The following is a 21,757-nucleotide window of genomic DNA, read 5'->3' as shown; positions in this document are numbered from 1 at the left end:
TAACTGAATACTTGAATGCGTTACTAGTAATAATTGATATATGTATATATATATATACTAAAATGTACATATATAAACAACAAATATACCTACAAATATATATACGAAGATGATAAAGGATAATATTTACTGCTCGAATAAAGTGTAATAGCGAGCATAAGCGCTTTTTTTTTAAAGACTATTTAGTCGAAAGTGTCTTGATGGTATCAGGGAGCACGTTTCAGAGCCATGAACAATATGAGATAAAAGAATTTGATTCGATACCAGTATGATGAGAGGAGATATATAGTTGGAAAGTGTCACAGAAACGAAGGTCACGATCGTGAGTTGGAAAAAGGTATGAAATTAGCTGCTTAAGTAATTAGAAGACTGCGAGTTTCGAATAAGAGTAAAGAGGATGCTGAGAGTCCTTTGGTTTCTGTATTGACGAATGAATTATTATTATTAAAGTGCAATATATTTATGCTATTGATATGAGACAAATAAATAATATGTTAAATCTTTCTTTAAAAAGTATAGTGTCTCGTTTGGTCATTATAAATATATTTTTATTTATATGATTTCTAGTAAATGAATAGTACCCGTTTATATACTATTTCAAAAAGCAGCAATAAAATCGGCTATCTAAGTATTTAGAAACTATTTATTTGAAACTACATCCCATTAAGATCCAAAAATTAATATAAATATACACATAAAAACATAAAAATTAACAAGTCTCTTTGAATACTAAAAATACATTGATAATGTTATTAAAGATGGAACAAGGTGATACACATCAGCATAGTTTATTACATAGAAAAAATAAGGTATTGGTTTCAAATATAAAACAATATTAGTTTGATCAATATAGATATATTATGTACAAATATATATTAAAAAACATACAGTTTATACAAAAAATTACGTCATTTATCGCAGCCCTACCCTTTCTGCAACAGTGAACACCCGCGGCTAGGTCTGTAATAACATTTAATATCACTAATTCACTTGATGACCAATATTATCAAGTATATCAGTCGTACTATGGCAGTGGTATTCAACAAACAGCACTATTTTTATATTTATATTATTTTATAAATAAGTACTTTGTAAAGATTAAGTTACTACAAAAACCTATATTATGAGAGTAATCAATATACATTTATTCAGACACAAACTGAGCAAATAATCTATAAAATGGTGAGTTTTACAATCCAATACACTAATTTTGTTTATGTTTTCCATCCAATTAATTATTTATATATAAACTGTAATGAAAACATTTCTATTAAACATTATAGTAAATAGTGATAAATATAACCTAATATCTATTACCACTTTTCATAACATTCTCTGCCAGATGTCAGCGTAAAACGTTCTGTATCATTTTTCTATTAATAACCAGATGCCAACATGTTCACTATGAAGCAAATGTTTACCAGATAAACAATAATTGGTCAATACCTATTTGTTTATTTTAAAAAGGTACACTTTAAAAGGAGCGTATTAAACGATTAGTAGAACAGTGACAAAATTTATTATCGTTTCTATGGTTTGAATGTTCCAGAGTTAAAACAACACAAGGATGAAGCAATTAATGAGAATGTTTATATGAACATTCAGACCTAATGAGAAGTGTTTGCGACACTGTATGTGAAATATTAAGAAATTATGGCCAATCATACGCAAAATATCACTGCCGAGGAACCAGAAGCATTTACAGCTAACGACATAGAAGCATTGAAGTTATTTTGGTTAGTTGGAATTGTGACATCGTGCGTTGGCCTGTTGTTCCAAATTATACTGTTCACGTTGATTCCTATTTGCAGAAAATTCGATGAAAAAGTGCTCACTCTCATATCTGGAGCGAGAAGTGTTAATACAATCTGTGAATATTGTTTTGTAAATATACAATTAATCGAAATTACGAGAGACATTGTATTAATTTTGTTATTTTTCACTGATTTTGTGCTCGTGTGTTGGATGTTCATCTTCACAAAAAATATATATGATAAGGTAGTATTGGTTTTTACTGTACAAAAAATAAATTTAAATCGAATATCTGGGATAGTATTGTCCATTTCCCTAATTATAGGTTTGATTTGTTTGGTATCATTAAGATATGGTATAATATATTTTGTTTATTACTATCATACATATTGTATAGTTAAATTTATAATTGTCATCGTAAATGCTTTGATTTTCTTTAGAATATTCCTTGTTATTGCGACTAGGAATTCCAAAAGTTCTAGAAATTTTAAAGGTGTGCTCAAAACGACTATCATGGCTTTTCTTTTGGTCCTAACAAATAGTTTACAAGTCCTTACTACAGATCTATTTTCATATTTCGGACTTAAATATCAGCATATTATTAATGCCTTTTATGTTATTAATTCTTATCAAATTATACCTTTAACAGTAATTTTTATTATTATCCTAAAAAGCAAGTTGAGGGAATCTGTTATCAGAACAGCATCGTTGAGGTTAACAAATATTGTAAATAATTAATATTAGGTAATATTACTAATATTACACATGCATTAAAAATCTTAGATTTTAAATTATTATAGTATATTTAGGTTCATAATTCAGAACATTCGTTTTGTATGAAACATTTTAAAAATTTAATCTATTTGATTATATTTAAAATTTTAAAATTACTTTATTAAATAAATCTTGTCATATCATTACAAAAAAAAAAACAATTATAAGGATTGATGTAATGTCAAAATAATAATTAATAACCATCCACTTTATAATAACTATTATAAAAATCTTGATATATTTATTTTAATGACAATAAGTTATAATAGATTAGTTAAGAGATATTTCCCAGAACATTGTATGTAAAGTAAAAATGTCACACGTATTTTGTTTTAGGTTAATAATACTTAAACATTCAGTTTTAGACACCCACCTACAATATAGTATTACAAACATTGAGTTATTAATTAAATTTGAAACTTCATATACCTATAAATAAATTATTATTGTGAAAAGGTATGAATCAAGGTAGTACATATGTATTTGGATCTACCTATATGTTTGAATACCTAGATGTTAATAGTGACAATATGTACGATAAGTTAAAAAATACAGGTCCATTAAATTATAAGTTTTACACATTAAATGTATATGTAAATATCTATTTTTTAATTTTTATACTTATTACACAACGTCATCTAATCCCACATCAAATAATTGTAATGTTAGATATTTTTTTTTTTTTTTATAATTTCATAGAGTACAGAAAATACAACTCAAAGTTTCAAACTATTGAAAGCAAATATATTGTTATTTATGCCGCGAGGTTATCGTAAAGTTAATATGATAAACTACTAAAATAAATTAAAACTTACTATGACAGTAATATTATAATCAGTACTTTAATGTTTAAATAATTTAAGATTGCACACAAAAAGAAACTGACTTTAATCGTGGCAAAATTAAATAATTTTATTTAAAAAATCTAGTTAATTTAATTTACAAACTAAATTATCGAACCGATTTTGATAAAAATTCTATGGAACTAGTCTAAAAGTATATCTTTGCATACAAAATAAAGAATTTTCTATATCGCTCCAGGCGTTTTTAAGTAACCGGGAAACATACATAAAAATATAAAATTCTGACGAATTGAGATCCTCCTCCTTTTTTATAGTCGGTCAAATACATTTTACACAAATATTTTGCATATAATTTCTGACAATAAAAGGTCATGACATAACCAGATAATACGAATAAAGTAGGTATAATATGATATTTAGACCTCTTATTTTTTATAAAAAGAAATAAAAAAACGCATTATGTAAATAACTACACACACATAAACGAACATTAATTATTATTATTAAACGTCAAATAAAATCATTAGAAAAAAAACGAAAGGATTACTTCTTTTATTCTATATATGTACTTACTATAACAGCCATTTTAATTATGGCAAAATTAGAATGGAACCAACCTGCTTTTTTAATTATACAGTACTATCATACCTACTTGTACAACATTTAGTCCTTTACCTTAAGGTTGTCTTGAAAAGATTGCTCTCAGCAATAAGACCGCCTTACTGTACTTATACAATTGTATCGTTGTGTTTGTAAATTGTCTTGCTTATTTCCTATATTGTATAATGCAAATCAAGTATAGTCATTCATTCTTTCATTCATTCATAAAATCTATTGACTGCAAAAATAAATATTATATTAAAATAAAAAAATGTAAAGTACACAAAAAAATACGTAAAATAAAGTCATCATCATCCTATCAGCCGTTATCTGCCCATTCGTGTTTCAACCGTGAAGCAGTTGTGTTTGCATGGCTGTGTTTCGGTTTGAAGGGTGGGATGTGGCGTGAATTTACTGGGTACAGAGGAATAACACCTGAGTCCTCAGGAATGGCAACGCATGGGGGGTATCATGGGCGAAACAGTATACTCTGTTATGTCCATGGTACTGCTCATGTCTATAGGCGACGGTTACCACTTTCCATCAGGTGGGCCGTCAGCTTGTTTGCCATTCTAAGTTCTATAAAAAAAAAAAAAAAAAAAAAAAAAAAAAAAAAAAAAAAATCTGCCCTCTGCTGAATATAGGCCTCCTCCATAGACTGCCATAAGGAACGGTCCTAAGCCACTTGTATGAAAAATAAATTATGCACAAAAAATAACACCAAATCTGAAGTACTTACCTTAAAAACTATACTATTTGCAAATTAAATAACATCAATCAACGTCCATACATAATTTTTTAAGGTTTATTCATTAATTTTATTTAATTGCTATTATAAATATTTATTAGTTAACTTTGATTCTCAAGTATCTACGGTAAAATATTTTTTTTTACAACACAGGGGGCAAACGAGCATGCGGCTCACCTGATGGTAAGTGACCACCGCCGCTCATGATCACCCGCAATACCATAGGTATCGCAAGTGCTGCCGGCCTTTTAAAAAGGAATACGCTCTTATATATACTTGAACAAACTAAAATTAATATGTATTTTTATTATAGATCTCGCCATATATATTAAGACAATTGTATTGTTTGCTTTTTAAATTACGCGCAATAGCTCACTCAATAGATATTAAAGCGGAAATGTCAGTCTGACAAGTAGGCTCAATACTAGCAGTATGCTTTGTCAGTTCGACTTCCACTCAGTTCCCATTGGAAAACATCGTATTTTATTATTGATGTATTAGTCCCTAATGGGGAAACTTACCTACATTCATCCTCATTTATCAAACCTCACTAGTACTCTGCCAGTAGATATCAATTACCATTCCATTGTCACCAATTAAAATAATCATTCAGTGTTTTTTTATGTCTACTGCTCTCCGAAATAGAGAAGACTAATCAGGTCTTTATAACTTCAGTGTATTTTTAGATATAGATTTAAATAAATATTTTTATATAATGAAAAAGTTATGAATTTTCTATAAAAAAAAATATGACTAAATGATTGTGTCTGTAGTAAGTAAGATTGTTCGTCTGTCTTAAATTTAGTATACACGTAATATATGGGATGGAGTATAGGCTTAGATTATATACATAGATAAAGTGTCTTCATAGAAAAACTTCGAGAATAGCGGCTGAACATTTTCATACAATTTTGTGTGAAAAATAGTTGACTGTTTTTTTTATAGTATACTGTTTCGCCCATGGTACCCCCCATGCGTTGCCATTCCTGAGGACTCAGATATTATTCTTCTGTACCCTGTAAATTATTTTATAACTCCTATATTTATTTTATCTTACAATTTTTTCATATTTTTTAATGCGTAAAAACATATTTTATTTATTAAATAACTAAAAAACTAAAAAAAATTGCGTATAACGGTATACGAGGCAATCTTTGGCGATGGTTTAAATCATATATCACAAACAGAACCCAGAAAGTTATTATTAATGGTTACGAATCTAATAATGTACCTATAAGTTCAGGAGTGCCGCAAGGATCAATTCTAGGGCCCCTACTATTTATTATATTTATAAATGATATTTACACATGTTTTAATTTTTGTAAAATTTTATTATATGCAAACGATCTTAAAATTTATCATATAATCGACACTCCTAACGATCATATACTTTTTCAAGAAGATTTAAACCGTTTCACTGCATACTGTAAAATTAATAAATTAACTCTCAGTTTGCATAAATGCAAAACTATAACCTTCACAAGGAAACGAAATATTAGTAATTTTTCATATACATTATGCAATTGTGTCCTTGATAATGTACAAACAATTAAAGATTTAGGTCTTACATTGGATACTAGACTTGTGCTTGATACACATATTGATAATATTGTTGCTAAGGCATACAGAATGTATGGTTTTGTAATGAGATGTACGAATAACTTTAAGAAACCCACTACTTATTTATATTTATATAAAAACCTTATTCGATCTCAATTGGAATATGCTGTAACTATATGGAATCCTATTTATAAGTTTTACTATGATAAAATTGAAATGGTACAGAAAAAAATTTTGCGACGTTTACAATATAAATTTTCTCATAACCGTCGTTCATATGACCAATTATTGTATAAATATAATTTGCAAGACTTAAAATCAAGGCGCATACAACTAGAGATTATGATTCTGTATGATATTATTCAGGGTAAATATGACTGTATTTCATTAACAAATCAGATAAATTATAAAGTTCCAGTGCGTACACAAATGAGAAATTCACGAAGACAAGAATTGTTTGCAATTAACAGATACCGTACCAATTCCGGTATTCGTTCACCCATAAATAGAATTTTGAAAATATATAATGACAAATTTTATAATATTGATATATTTGCTACTAAACCATTAACTTTCAAAAAAATGGTAGCTAAACAATTAGTAACCTCCTCCCTCTCTCAGGAATTTAGTAATGCGTGCACATAATTAATAAACTATAAAATACATGTGTATAGTTAAATAACTTTTTTTTTTTTGTTGGTTGTTTTGCATAATTTGTACCAGTGACGTGGTTGTGTCAATGTTATTTATAATTTAACTTAATTAATAGATATAATGGTCAGCTCCACTTCTCGGCAATATTTGCATGTTTATATACTTTCTTTCTTTATATAGCAATCTGTAGTTAACGTTGTTGGTAGTACTATTAATCACATTTAAATGTAATCTTATTATAATTATATATTGTATTACTGTTTGTTAACTTTAATAAAATAAAAAAAAAAAAAAAAAAAAAAACTAAATATATCTATATTCAAGATATATTATATGTAAATATATAGAACACTGATAAAAAAAAGAGTCAGCTAATTTCACAATTAGCTGACAAAAAGTTGACCCGTTTTAAAGACTCGATGCTCTATCGATATAATTTAAGGATAAAGGCTATCGTCAGTAACGTCAGTAAAAATATCCCGGTCACGTGACCGAAGTCGCGGCTAAAAGCTAGTCTACGAAAATAGTCTGTGTAAAATGTGTCATTTAAATTCGTTCTAAAACATTTTTAAAAAGTATATATTTATGAATTAAAATATTGTGTATATTTGTTAATAAAAAATATGTTTGACATTATATAAGTACGTATTCCTAAATAATTGCTTCTCAATAATTAGTAGGCGTTATGTATCAACAACTACTAATTGAAGGTTGGTGCCCTCTGGTATTAAGAATTTCTAGGCTGTCATTCATTATCATTAGGCTTTCATTATAAATACATAAAGGTCTCTGATATTACTCTCCAAATACTCTCCATGATACAAGTTACAAGCAAAGATTTGCAAGTGCTACAACTTATTTGGTAATATGTAGACAAAAGTAATTACCAGGAGGAAAACTGTAGATAAATAGATATGGGTAGACACTTACATAACCACCATTCAAACAGTACCTTATTCACTGAATATATTATATTATATAATTTCCAAATTTCACAAGTAAATTGACTATGTTAATTTTTCCGAATTTTTCTGTGGTCGTCAAATAGCTAGAGGATACTTTAAACATACAAATTTTAAATAATTTTATATTTAATATTGTAAGTCAATTATTTTTCATAGTGATATTTCACTTTAATTATACATACTAGCGGCCCATCCCAGCATCGCCATGTCCACTTTTTAAATGTAAAAATGTCCACCCAGGACATTTTTACATTTTAAAAAGTGGCCATTAAGGCTACACACGCGAAGAAAGCTTAAAAATGGAGTAACTTATACCGTTTTCCCAACATTTCTCTTCACTGCTCTGCTCCTATTGATCGTAGCGTGATGAAAAACATACTATAACCTGGCCAGGAGTATGAAGAATAATTGTGTCAAGTTTCGTTAAAATCCGTCGAATAGTTTTTGTTTCTATAACGAACATACAGACAGACAGACAAAAATTTTACTGATTGCATTTTTGGCATCAGTATCGATCACTAATTACCCCCTGATAGTTATTTTGGAAATATATTTCATGTACAGAATTGACTTCTCTACAGATTTATTATAAGTTTTAGATAACCAATTAATAAATAAGTGGCATTCTGATAATTGAAAAAAATGGAATAGAAAAAAATATGTATATACTTATTTGTAATTGTACTAGCTAGAAAGGTTTGCTTTTTTATTTCCTCTGGAATTATTTCAATTAAACATAAATAATTAAGCAAAAATAATGCTTCAGCGCTTGAGTAGACGCAAACACAATGCCAGGGTCGTTCATCAACAGACGGATGTAGGAAGCGCCACATCGCTAGTTGATCACAGAGCGTCGACAAATACGTTGTCTTGTCTGTGCATTTTGTGATATTGAGCTTCCATTTTCAAACCGCGCAAAATGTTTGCCGCGCTTCGTGTTTTCGTCGTTTCTAATTATTATAAACATACTAGGAGTGATATTTTTAGTTCGTAAAAAGTGAACATTTTATTTTAATTCTATTTAAAATTAAAAAAAAAAACAATAAAATACCTTCTCTGAGAATGTAATAAGTGTGAAATGTATTTGTATTTATATTTGTTAATTACCTACTATGGTTTTGTTTGACAAAACGGAACAAAAATACACTGATCAGTGTATGTAAACCAAATCGCTATAATTAAACGAATGTAAATCTGATAATATGTGGACGGATGTTTGACCGAATGTAACCGAGCGTAAATAAGTACGTAGTTAATCGCGTCTATCAAAAGCAGTTGAATAAACACAAATTTTCTACAATACACTGGGTCCTAGACACAGAGTGTTGAATACGATTGCATTTAAAATTATTTCAAAAACAAAAACAACGTATTATACGTCAATATATTATATTATTATAGTTATTATGTACATTATGTTACGAAAAAAAATGTTAATCTAAAACAAGATGCTTAACTAGATAACTTGAAGACTGAATGAGAGCTAGCCAATTGATATTTTGCTGGAATTGTTTGAATCAAATCAAAACAGTAAGTAGAACTACAGTTACTTTTTATATATTATTATATTATGTTATCACAGCATAGTATTTACTATATTTTGTAACTAATGAAGAAAAGTTCTAATTATCCGAGGTATATGCCTATCACCTATATATTTATATTTTTACTAAGCCATCACTTTATTATCTGGACCATAAATTTCTAACATATGTGATGTTGTTTAATACTAGAAAGCTTCAAAATTTTTTGTTCTAAAGGAATCATATTCTAAAAATATTGGAAACTATTATGACCTAAATACTTACTTTTTCAACATCATCATTTCATATATATATATATATATATATATATATATATATATATATATATATATATATATATACAGTAAACTAAGTTGGTTGTAAAATAATTAAAAAATATTTAATAAATTAAAACATTAATAAATGTTAAGAGCGTCGTAGTCCAGCTGTATACTACTCTAATTTATAGGATCTAAATATTATTAAACTAACTCTCAAAACTTTCTTCGGTTATGAAAAACACCTGTAACGAAATAAATAATTCCAATAATGACAGTAGGCTCGACCTCTGTCACGTTGGATTTTAATACGCTTGGCGAAATGTGGGTAAAATATAGTGTTTCGTGCATTACGTTCATCCTAATGGCAATACATGATAGATACGTATAGTTATTACTAGCTGTATCGCGTGAATTTACCTACGTGAACCAATATATAAAATAACCTGTCTGTTATATTAGAATATAATTTATCCGTATATTAAATTGCATTCCAATATATTCAGTAGTTTTTGTGTCTAATAACAAGCATCTGTCCATACATTCTCACAAACTTTCGAAGGATAAAAAACATACTTAAAAACTTGACAAACTTTAGTAAGGTATTTGTATCTGTTTTTACAATATTTTACTTAATATATCGGATTATTCCCGGGGCGTTCGCCTAATATCAGTAAAAGCATTTCCACCTCCTTTCTGTACAGCACGCCAATAATTTCCGTATTAATATGAATATTTTATCTTCATACATTCTGCCGAGTATATTAAAGTATTGGTTCGCCGCCGTCTTGGCGACTGAAATAGATTGGACGGACGCTCATATACATTCAAACAATGCCATGCCATCTCTATAATTGTATTGTACATAAAGATATATTATTATACATTTCATATATACTCGAGAATATAAACTCTCAATATTATCAAATATATATTTTTTTTCATCTACCCAATAGAACAATATTTGACATAAACAAAACAATAAAAAAACATATTTTTTTAACAATGACCAAAATGTTGAAGTTTAGCTCAGATATTTTGTTTTCTACAATCTCTACATATCTATGATTACTGATTGTTTTTTTTTTTACCATTTAGTAACCAATGTTTTTATATTTTTTTTTTTTTTGTGTATCATGCTAGTGTAGTAAAAGTGACCTGAGCCCATAATCTGTTAGAGGTTTATGAAGATTTGGAAAGGTTACTAAACTGAATAAAAAAAGAATTAGATCTTAGTATAAATAATTTGACCGTAATTTATATAACAAGCATAAACACACTCTATTCTAATTTTATTGGCTATCCCAAACGAATCAATAAACACTTAACATAGACTAAATTACTTTTTCATTGTTTTGCATTACATACTTAAATTGTAACTTACCAAAACCGACTTTTTCCATTCAATTTTTAATTATCCTTACAACATAATGTTATATCTAAAAATAAGTCCAAAGCCTAAAGTATGCATATGAATAAAGTTTCGCAGAAAGATAAATGTTGTTTAGTGAAGGACACAAATCTGTCCTTGGAATGATGCCAACAAAAGTTCCATAATAAATATATAGACTGACAAGAAAACACCTTAGTGTTTTTACTCTTACTAATCTGTGAAATACTTTGATGTTTTTATTATAAATTTCTTATATTAGTCATGACCTCATTACTGCTTCTATCACTCTATATAGCTATAAATGAAATACTATTTGTCAGTGAACGTGTCACTTGATAACCTTTGGACCAATTTTGGTCATTATTATTAAAAAATTACGTATTAGGAAAGAAAAATTAAGAAATAAATATTTATTTTTCTTTTTATATCCTATTAAAAAAAAACTAGCGAGAGAAACAACCTATTTTATTTTTTCAATAAAATAAAAAGTTTATTGTTTAATTCAACGTATTCACATGTTTTTTCGTTTTTTTTTTTTGTTTGCATTGTTTTTTATTTACCTCACGACGTCAAAATACAGAAAAGAGATATTCTTTGTAAACACGTATATACAAAGATCTTAAAGAAATTTTATTTGTAGATATAATTAAACTTCTTTTTTATACTTTATTACTCTGTTTGTATATTTCCGAAACGTTTTTACAGATTAATGAAACGATTAACAAACAAATGTATTAAAATTTGGACAGACATAATTTAAAATCTATCGCATTAGTTAATTAGGATCATCATCATTCATAAATAAATAATGATTATGTCCTACGAAGAACACTAACTTCAATTGCGACATTTTTATAATAATTTTACGGGATCAATCTGTAACTATATATTTTCAGATAAAAAAAAAATTTCAAATCGGTTTAGAACAGACGGAGTTATGATATAATAAACATAAAAAAACATATACCGTCGAATTGAGAAACTCCATCTTTTTGAAGTCGGTTGAAAAAGGAAAATTTGCATAAAATGTAGACACCGCCACAACGTTATATCATTTTATACAGATATATACTATGTTGCACATGGCACCACTCATGCGTTACCACTCCTGAGGACATACGTCAGAGATTGCAAGGGCAATGCCAGTTTTGTGGCTTGTGTACGCATACAGGTCATCAGTGGGCATTTGAGTCATTGATAATTTTAACATTGTATGTTATTGCTGGCATGAGCTTGGTTAAGGGGGAAGGGTCGGATTAACCGTGCTCACACCAGGATGAGAGCGGTGCTTTTAACTACCTTTATTTATTTATTAATTTTTTTCAACATAGTTGTACATAAATTATTTATTATTATTTATTATATTATTAAAATAACAATCTTAACAGAACAAAAAAAGTAAAGGCATATATGTTATATAGATTATTGTAAAGAGAGAAAAAAAAGAAAACATTTAGGCGACTTTGTAAACAAAACAGACTGTCTCATCAATTACGCTCAAAAACATCTGTGAGAATACATAATGTGCCTTTGTAAGGAAAAATAATTTTAAATACGCAAATGATAACCGGTATTAAAATAATTGAAGTGATATATTCTACTTCAATGATTAAAATCAATATAACAAAAGTTTAATTTGTCTGCTATTATAAACAGTGTTGTTCTTTAAAATGATGATGACGTTAATATCAGCAATATATATATATATATATATATATATATATATATATATATATATATATATATATATATATATATATATATATATATAGTAATATTTCGTAGTTAATAGTAATATTTGTTAGCTGTCTACCATAAAAGCTGCTTCCGGGGTTTCTAACCAGAATTTCGTGTAATGAAAAGCATTCACGTCAAAATCAGGTCCATAAACAGAGAGTAATTACTTTATTCATTGTAAAGCTTACCATAACATAAAATAATAAAGCGTCCTAGTTATGAAAATTTTAAAATTTTGACAGCATTTCTTACGGAATTATTCGGAGTAATTTCCATGATTTGACAAAGAGTGATCAGCTACCAACAACTCTTAGTAATTAAAAGTACTTATAACTTTAGAACTTCGGACGCATTTTGTGAATAAATTTCGAATTCGTGTTATCAGGTAGCCAATGTTTGTTGGAATTTTTTAGCGTCTATCAAGACCCAATTTACGATTAAGGCTAACGAACTTCTATAGCCACTTAATTATAAAAATTACTTGACTGTGTAAGTAATCGATGACTAATTTGATATTAAATATCAAATTCGTATAAATTACTTCATACAGTAATAAACAACTAACATAAATAATATTTATCTCGTGTTTATAAATAAAAAAAGAGGTCACATATCTGTAGTAAAAACACTATTAGCAATTTTATTATTCTCGTTATGTTGAAATAATTCCGTTTATAATAAAAAAAAAAACTTTAGCATACAGCCTATTTATACAGGTAGCTCGTGCATTTCGGTATTCTAGAGAAAAAGTCTACGATCTGAAGTGATGATATAAATAAACAAATTGATCATTTTTATTTTCAGTACAAAAATGCCGTTGCCGATGCCAAAACGATGCTGTGGTTGCTTGTCTCTGGAGGCTGGATTCTTTATCCTTTGCGCTATATCCATTGTAAGTACCTACACGTACTTATAAATTTTATTACTTTCTTTTAATATTATATTTAGTTCCTTCCCTTACCGTGGGTATCATAAGAGGCGACTAATGGAACTTAATACTCGAATGTTAAGTAACAACGTCCCTCTTAAAGCATCACTAAAGATTATCTGTAATTGCCAATCCACCTGCCAATCGTGGTAACTACTGGAAAAACTGCGCTTGTGGATAAAACCCATGTTCAGGAGTAGAAAGTTAACGGCTGATGGAATAATAAAATAATAATTACATATATTTTTTTTTGTTAACTTAGAATGACAAACAAGCTGACGGCCCACCTGATGAAAAGTGGTAACCATCGCCTAAAGACATGAGCAGTACCATGGACATAACAGAGTATACTGTTTCGCCCATGATAACTCCCATGCGTTGCCATTCCTGAGGACTCAGATGTTATTCCTCTGTACTCTGTAAATTTACGCCTATCGCACCCTTCAAACCGAAACACAGCCATGCAAATATAACTGCTTTACGGTTGAAACACGAATGAGACAGAAGTACCCAAGCAAACGACTTTTGTACAAATTCTCCCTCTGGTAAATATTCAGATCATAATAGATTAAACGCGTGTATATATATATATATATATATATATATATATATATATATATATATATATATATATATATATATATATATATATATATATATATATATATATATATATATATATATATATATATATATATAGCATTATTACAATTACAAGCGTTATTATTAACGTTATTTTCACTACCATTATGTACATACATAGAGTTAGATAAACATTGAACATTTCTAAATGCTAACCCGGCTTTTATAATTCTTAGAGATATTTATACTTACTTAGTGGGGCTGCAAGTATCCATGGTTATTATAACTATTCTGTATTTGTGTAATATCTCGGAGGTTTAACAAATTATTAATTTAAAGAATTTTACCTCTCTGACTAGCTGTTCAGGGCTTCAGTCCCAATGCGTTCTTAAGTGTAATTAATACATGTGGGTTTAAAAATCTTGTCAAATAAATCTGTCGAAAAATATATATTTTTTTAGTCTAGTGTATTTAAAGCTGTGTTAAATACATTATTTCTGAACTGTGCAAAACTTAATTACTGTTTTTATTTACTTCTTACTTTAAAGATTCAAACAAAAAAATAATTTTGTCGTATATCATTTTGAAATTTTACTTTGTGAATATGAAACCGTCTGTTTACGAGGAAATTTTTACGCGTCTTACAACAATACTGAAAAGTTCCTTATCGGGCGCGAATAAAATCCGAGTTTCCGAGTCAGATTCGTAATAATATTTAATGAAACAACATGTAAATATAAACACATAAATTATATTAATTGTGTTCTTTACCTATGCCATTTTGATAAACAACAACCAATTAATGTACGAATAATTACTTATCAATTTTCACAATCTATTGATGTTCATCTCATATAAACTCTCTTTTTTGCTTTATGAACCCTTACTTCCATTTTAGTGAGCCGAATTTCATTTATTTAATTGAAAAAGTTTCCTTTGTAAAACGTAGACTAGACATGATAGCTAAATAGGTAGGTACTTACTGTCATTCGTATACGTAAATATCAGTGAATGTACATTACGATCTCAGAATATAATAAATGAGAACTTCAAATGAGCTCGTTGTTATTCATTCCAGTTGGCATGTATGGCGAACATAGCAGCAGGAGCATGGAACTTGCCCAGGAACAAACTAAGGGAGCCCGAAGACAACCTCATATCCATGAGCATGGTCATGTTCTCAACGCTATCCACTATCAGTAACTTGGTGGCTGGCACTGGAGTATGTTTGGTGAGTATAAATTTAATTAATATTATAATAAAAATAGGGAATTTATTAAAAGCCTTATCTGCTATACTTTGCGTATCAATTCTTTACGTTAATTCAATAGAATTTAATTAACTTCAGACAAACTTCGATTTGAAATTCATATAATAAAAGGTTTAGAAAATTAACAAAAACAACATTTCAGATAGAAATTCAGTGTTTAATGCGAGAGATTTGCTATCAATAAATAGCTTTTATATCCTCAAGGCCAATGGCTTAGTAGTAACACTCCCGATTTTTATATAAGTTGAGATACTGGCGACATCTATCTCTATCTATGTCTGTGATATCTGATATCTTAATTATTTAATCAATAATAAATATTTAATAATAAAGTGAAAGAGCTTGTTTATTTATTTGAACATAAATCTCTGGAACTTATCAGTCGGCTTTGAAAAATTCTTTTTGCATTTGACATCTCATTTCTTGAGGAAGGTTATTCAACATCACAATACGGCCACGGGCAAAACCACGGGGTACAATTAGTTTAAAATATAGCTTTATAGTCATCTTAATTGTATATATGTGTAACTGACTTGTAAAGTTATCGTTCATTCCATTAATATCTCACTAATTGGCACAGACGGTTTCATCTCTATAGGAGGACGATTAGTACATACACTAGTACACTTTGTTAATTCTATATACTCTGTATGTATTATAATATAGATATATAAAATACAGGATCGTTTTTATAGTTCCCATTGTTAGCAGAGGATAGTGTAATCAATGATTAAATCGATTCAAAAATAAGTTATATATTACTAAATCAATACATATGAGGCTTTATAATATCTCTTATTATTTCTCAAACAATAAATGTTCGCAGTCAAACTTGTCTGCCTAATGATTAGCTTTCATTGTAGCATAAGTAGCGATTACAACTTTCTTTAATTCCTTCTATCGAAAGATTTGCGTAGTCCCGGCATAAAATAGGATACTCCTTCCTTTTCTATGGGTGTCGTAAGAGGCGACTAAGAGAACTTAATGTTAGAGCAATGGAGAGCCACGTCCCACTTAAAACATCTCTAAAAGCTCAACTGTGGTTGCCAATTTGCCTACCAAGCATGGCAACTACTGGCAAAACATCCCTTATGGGGGAAGGATTATGTTCAGCAGTGGACAGTTAACGACTGAAATGATGATGAAAGATTAGCTAGGAAAGATTGCTTAGCAATAAACCATCTCTTATACTAATTAAAAATCCTTCAACAATTAATGATAAAATAAAGTGTTAATACATACATACATATCTGTCACGCCTGTCTCCTAATAGAGTAAGCAGAAACAATGGAACGCCAAATGCTTCGATTCAAACAAACCTCTTTCGCTTTTTCCACATTCATCAATCTTTTCATACACGCTCGCCGGTTACGGGTACTTTTAATTTGGCCCTTCTTCAGCACGTCGCCTATTTGGTCAACATATGTCCGTCTAGAGCGGCCCCCTTTAAAATATTAAATAAATAAATAAAACACCAGAGACCTATTAGTATTTTTCCGGTCCTTGTAACATGAGGATCTTGTGTTATAATTACCAGTAATTTCACTGCCATATATCATTCTTAAAAACGGAATATAACGTACAAACTTAATAAATAAAGCAAAGATGTACCTATACAAAAATGAAAACAACACATACAAAGCCTGCCTCTAGCATTTATGAACAAAGTAATGTACCTAGGTTCCTTCTTAAATAAGTAAACAAATTTTCGTTGTTTATTCATTGTCACAATAGACAACAACAATTACTAAAAATAACGAAAAAATTAAATGTTTCTAAAAGTCTTCCTATACAGTGAGATAATGTATAATTTTGTTTACACATTCCATTAAATGTTCTGAACTAACGAGTGAAATACCTCAAAAACACTAATGATAAGTCTTATTGTACAGCTATTAATTTAATAAGTAACTAAATATGGTCTACGTGTGAAACAATGGGATCTAAATTAGTACCAATTGCATAGAACAATGTGGTCGTACAATCCATATTTGTATGAGTTATTCTTAAACTCGCCTACAATTTACTCAAATAGATCATGCGCGGTCTTTGCATGTTCCATTACATTTAATCAGACGATAATACCTACAGAGATTTTATGTAGACATAGTTTTCTTCCTGATTTTTTATCTTCTAAATATTAAATAATTAAACCGGTTTCTGTTAACATTGTTTCATTTGTTTGTTTAACGAAAACCTTTTATGTCAGAAGCATAATAATTAGGAGTAGCTTATTAATTACTTTACACATTTATAAATTAATTTAATTATTATTTATTAATTTATAATACTGTGAATAAGACACGATTCTTTCTTATATTGCGTATTATAAAACATAAAATCGTGTCATTAATAACTGATTACAGCAGAGGGAAAGGGATTAATAACAATCCCATTGCTAGCAATATACCATATCAGGTCGACTTCCACGTGGTTCCCCCTGAAAACTATCGTGATTAATTCTTGTCAAATTCTTCACGATAAACCAACTGACCTGCTTTCATCTTCACCTGTCATCTATCAGTGGTACCTCGCCAGTGTATACCGATAGCACAAGCGGGGTTACCATTCCATTTTCGCCCATAAAAAAACTGGTTACGGCGGTATAGTTTCTACGATTTGTCGCGTTTTAGTACCATACTAATTACGTTAAAATCTGAGCAAAATATTATCAACGAAATATTGTTGATTTTGGAAAAGTCTAAAATTATTATATGTAAAATTTCAGAGGCGGTCGGGTTATCTCCAGCTGTCGTTGGTGTTTAACTCGGTGTTCATCGTTTGCTTGTTTCTGGTGGCCATTGTGACCTGCCTCTTCAGTCCGGAACTGAAGAAGAGCGAGTTTTTGGACTCTCCCGGAAACATTGCATTAGTCATTTTATTAATGTTCGCAGGAGCCGGTAAGTTATCTTCTTTTTTTATGTGATTTATAGTAATTTTATTTTTAGATTAGATTTTAATGGCAAAGAAACTGACATCTCATTTAATGAAAAATAATAACTATATCTTATAAACACAGACAGCACTGTGAGCATCGCCGAATATATTGTCTCTTTTGCGTAACTATTCCCGAGTCCTAGTGTTATGTCTCCTATACCCAACAATTTTACTGCCATATCTTTTTTTTTATGCAACTTAGAATGATAAACAATCTGACAGACCACCTGATAGAAAGTGGAAACCGTCGCCTATAGACATACTGTTTTACTCATGATACCCCCCATGCGTTGTCATTCCTGAGGACTAAGCTGCTATGCCTCTGAACCCTGTAAATTCTCTGCCAAATTCCACCCTTCAAACCGAAATACAGCTATGCGCAACTGCTTCACGGTTGAAATACAAATAGGACAGAGGTACCCAAGCAAACGACTTTTGCATAAAGTCTCCCTCTGGTGAATACAACTGTATATACAACTTTTCCAAATTAAACACAACCATGCTTGGTAAGTAAAACAAAGGTACAAATGCTTAATAATACCAACTCTTTTATCCCTCTGTATTAGCTCATATACTTATAAAATCGTTTCTCGTGACTATCGATACACAGCCAAAACTACTAAACCTGGAATTGAATTGAATGATAGAGGACATAGATTTAGTTACATAATCACCCGCTCAAAAAGAATTTAAAAAAAATTCAACTTAAAGAGGAAACACGATAACAGGCGTCCAAAGTCGACAGGAAACAGTTCTAGGTTAATTATGCTATAATATACATGTAGATAGCTGAATAATCCTTTCTTATTATGATAAAATATCTTAATTTAACTGCCACTCTTATGTGTTTTTTTATAAACATATTGACGTAGACATAATAATGCAGTTAAAGCTATGTTTTGAAAACGTAGGTTATGCTATAATAGAAATATATGAGTATGTATGATTTTTTTAAAGATATCTACCTAATTCAACACTCAATTCATTCTGTGTATGAATATGAATAGGTTTATACTCTTTTTTTTTTATACAACTTAGAATGGCAAACAAGCTGACGGCCCACCTGATGGAAAGTGGTAACCGTCGCCTATAGACATACAATAACTGTTTACAACAAATACTCTACAATAAATATTTTTATTTTCATTTCAGCTTATTCCATATACTATTTAATGATGGTGAACACATTATACAGGACTATAAAATTGACTGAAAGTAATAGTGCAATACCAATATGAGAACAAATTATGGTAAATGGGTAATAAATAATACGATATGCCGCTTTGCTGATTCACATTTAAACAGCATTGTAAAGGAGAATATTGCACTGTCTCATATATTATCATATGGACATATATATACTTTGGTTTAGTACAAAATAGAAATGAAAATTAATTTAATTATTTCTAAGTTTTAGTAAAACTATACATGTAAAAATGTACGTCAACATAAGAATAACTTTATTAACTGATCGAACTATAGCCATATATTTGATAGTGAAATATTCACCAGTAAGGTAATGAAGAGAATAGAATAGCCTAAGAATGGACAAAAATTTTACTAATGGAAATGTTCTCTACAGTCGCCGAAATGTCCACACATGAAATTTTCAGCTTCTAATCTCGTCAGAGTTGTGAATAATTAGATGTATAGATATGATATCACATATAATAAGGCATATTGTATGGCCTTTATATCCGTAAGTTTTACTCCCATAAGTATCGTAAGCTAATTAACTAATTAATCTATAATAAGGACTTACACGACTATTATATTTTCAAATCTGTCATAAGTTCTTTACGTGAGGTAAAATTTACTTAAATAAAACTTACAATTAGCGTAAAGGCTGCCTAAACGTTGTACAATCTTCAAATTCAAATGATATGATTTAACTTAAAATTCAATACAATTAATAACGTAATTTTTGTATAACTGTACCACATTTTCGACCGTCTTGAATTATATTCTGTTATGATTTTGTTGTCTCAAGTGAAAAATCACACGAGACAACAAAATGTTTGACAAACTGCCTTTTTGTAAGTAAATGTCCGCGTGAATTAGCGAATCCAAGATTTAAACCAATTATGTTCCATTCAATTCCATTCAGCTGTATGGACATGATAGAGTAAAAAACATAAATATCTAAATATTTATACAAACTTTATAATTTTAATACATAGGATTATTAAGAATAGTGTAATGTGTGAAAGACAATGTGTAAAAGCTTACACATTGTCTATCAAAAGATTAATGTTTTTTATTTAGTAATGTTAATTACGTGTTACGTAAACGGAATGTGCCATACCTATTTTTTAATTTATTATTAAATGTCATGAAAGCAATTAGGTATTTACTTTATACTAGGTCTGTGTATAAATTAGTTCGTAATTAAGTATTAACATATGATATTTTCCTTTTGTAATTAATATAATATTTTTAAATTTAAGTATTTATAAAATGTAATACAAATTTTTGTATATTTATATAGTTCCGAAGTTTTTTTAAAGGATGATAATAAAATGGTAACCCTGCCTGCGCTGTTGATATGCGCTGACAAGGTACCAGTGAGGAGTGATAGGTGACAATGATATAGCAGATCAGTCAATATCAGACGATAATCCATCGTGATAAATTCATTTGAAATTGAACATAATGGTTTCCAGGGGTAATCACGAAGAGGTCGAACTGAAAGGGTGTATTCTATTCTATTAATAGAGCTACTAATCCCCATTGATAAACCCTTCTCCCCCTGTTCCAAGAAAGTATAAAGATTATGTATCTATAAAAAATGCTTACTTTACTGACCACGAACTCAAAAGTTAAGGAAATTCGAAGTAAGCAAGTTTTACAAACAAATAAATTATGCTTAGATAATATAATGGATAGATATGGCTAGACCTAATATATTATTAATAATGTTAGATTGTTCCACTGGTAGATAAATGACTGTCTACAGTATTAGAGTTACTTATCTAAGACTACGTCTACTTTATTTACCACTAGTGCCACCTGTAAGAAAATTGTTATATTATTTATAAGTGAGGCTTATTAAAAAATGAAGAGTGTTTTGTGTTTTGTTTTTCTACAAATATATCCACTATATGAATACCTACCAACCAGATCATTCTTGCTTACCACTATTCCAATACCGTATATTTAACACTATTTAACACCACCAAAATAAAAAAATGGAGACGATAGTAAGATCTGCGACGCAGAGATTTATTATTTACAAACAAAAGAATAATTGTAG

The 21,757-nt window shown here is 29.2% G+C and overlaps 1 protein-coding gene across 4 annotated transcripts; it reads left to right on the top strand.

Moving 5' to 3' along the window:
- The first annotated feature begins 1,047 nt into the window (after positions 1 to 1,047).
- Positions 1,048 to 21,569, top strand: LOC113512940 (uncharacterized). 4 transcript variants are annotated; one of them, XM_052893266.1, is made up of 6 exons: positions 1,048 to 1,182; positions 1,550 to 1,998; positions 13,592 to 13,679; positions 15,376 to 15,528; positions 18,296 to 18,467; positions 19,657 to 21,569. In XM_052893266.1, exons 2-6 carry the CDS (start codon positions 1,991 to 1,993, stop codon positions 19,740 to 19,742), a joined length of 507 nt encoding a protein of 168 aa, XP_052749226.1. In that variant the 5' UTR covers positions 1,048 to 1,182; positions 1,550 to 1,990; the 3' UTR covers positions 19,743 to 21,569. The 4 variants fall into 4 exon arrangements, with proteins under 4 accessions (XP_052749226.1, XP_031766895.1, XP_026752708.1 ...); XM_031911035.2 differs by lacking the exon at positions 1,048 to 1,182 and adding an exon at positions 1,389 to 1,467; XM_026896907.3 differs by lacking the exon at positions 1,048 to 1,182 and having other exon boundaries at positions 1,437 to 1,998.
- Positions 21,570 to 21,757: the final 188 nt, after the last annotated feature.

Source organism: Galleria mellonella, unplaced genomic scaffold (genome assembly GCF_026898425.1).
Source record: "Galleria mellonella isolate WM207_F2 unplaced genomic scaffold, CSIRO_AGI_GalMel_v1 utg113, whole genome shotgun sequence".
In the NCBI taxonomy this organism is placed as follows: Eukaryota; Metazoa; Arthropoda; class Insecta; order Lepidoptera; family Pyralidae; genus Galleria; species Galleria mellonella.
The sequence above is the reverse complement of the archived record's forward strand: the minus strand, read 5'-3'. Positions and strand labels throughout refer to the sequence as shown.

Excerpts from the sequence above, each read along its gene's own strand:
- LOC113512940 (XM_052893266.1), top strand. Across the intron at positions 15,529-18,295 it reads CTGGCACTGGAGTATGTTTG|AGGCGGTCGGGTTATCTCCA; the intron begins GTGAGTATAAAT and ends GTAAAATTTCAG. Across the intron at positions 18,468-19,656 it reads ATTAATGTTCGCAGGAGCCG|CTTATTCCATATACTATTTA; the intron begins GTAAGTTATCTT and ends TTTTCATTTCAG.